The sequence below is a fragment of the Penaeus monodon genome, chromosome 22, assembly GCF_015228065.2.
Source record: "Penaeus monodon isolate SGIC_2016 chromosome 22, NSTDA_Pmon_1, whole genome shotgun sequence".
NCBI classification, from domain to species: domain Eukaryota; kingdom Metazoa; phylum Arthropoda; class Malacostraca; order Decapoda; family Penaeidae; genus Penaeus; species Penaeus monodon.
This window is the reverse complement of record NC_051407.1, coordinates 7,763,724-7,764,749: the sequence shown is the minus strand read 5'-3', so window position 1 is coordinate 7,764,749 and position 1,026 is coordinate 7,763,724. Positions and strand designations below refer to the sequence as shown.

General features: G+C 46.6%; 1 protein-coding gene across 1 annotated transcript in view; it reads right to left on the bottom strand.

The window, feature by feature from the left end:
- Positions 1 to 53: 53 nt before the first annotated feature.
- Positions 54 to 1,026, bottom strand: part of LOC119587536 (pupal cuticle protein 36-like) — a 1,775-nt gene continuing 802 nt past the window's right edge. Inside the window, exon 2 of the mRNA XM_037936259.1 lies at positions 54 to 946. Within this exon, the coding sequence (XP_037792187.1) occupies positions 137 to 946 (810 nt within the window). The 3' untranslated portion in view covers positions 54 to 136. The remainder of the gene's footprint in view (positions 947 to 1,026) is intronic.

Sequence of the window (1,026 nt, the reverse complement as noted above, 5' to 3'; positions counted from 1 at the left end):
TTTCTTGGCCATTTCTCTTCACAGAGGAAATATGGAGGGTATGAAACAGTTACTTCCTTCTATCCCCGTATATTTCAGGGGAAAAATAACTCATTCACAATTTAAACGAAATTACAGAGAAAAATGAAAAATTACTTTAGGGTGTGTTATATAAGCCTGACGGTCTACCCGCTGAGCCAGTCTGGAGTCCTCCCGCACCACTATTAATTGTTACACCAACACTGGCTCCATTAATACCACCATTTACGACCCCAAATCCGCCAGAAATTCCACTTGCACCACCAAATCCATTTACATTAACTCCTTGTCCATTAGAAACTCCACCAGCACCACCGAATCCGACTGCTCCACTAACTCCAGCTTCACCAGCTCCATCGACGCCTCCTAGAACCTGACCACCGGCTGCTGCTGCGGATCTAAGAGCAGTTTCAAGGTCTACTCCTAAGGGAAGGGTTGGATTCTCTCCATCTTGGTAGTTGACGAAATAAATTTCGGGGTCAGCCTGTGGCTGAGCAGGTACCTCGATCACTCGTTGAGCTTGTTCTTCCTGCTTGTTGAGTACATAGACGATGTTGTTTTGTCTTGGTGGAGGAAGTACGATGGGGTCAGGTGCAGGTGCTTCCTCAGGAAGGCGCACGAACAAGATGTTGTGGTCCACTGCTGGAGGAGGAATACTAGGTGCTGGACCAACGGGTCTTTCTTGTTCAGGAACATCAAATACGTAGACCTTTCTTGTAACTTCAGGAGTTACACAAGTGCCGTCTACGTGAAGAACTTCTCCCTCTTGGCATCCAGTAGTTACACCTCCACTGACGAAGTCACCACCGGCTCCCACAACACCGGCAGCAGATCCGGGACCAGAAACAAGTCCAGCACTAGAAGGTTCCCCCAGGTTATATCCGTGAAGTGCTGCAGAAGCAGCAAGTGCAAATGTCAACAGTAGACCCTGTGAGAAATAGAATGTTTAGTTTCTCTTGTAAACTTTAAAGTTTACATGGAGAACTAAATCACAGCGTAGAACTAAAT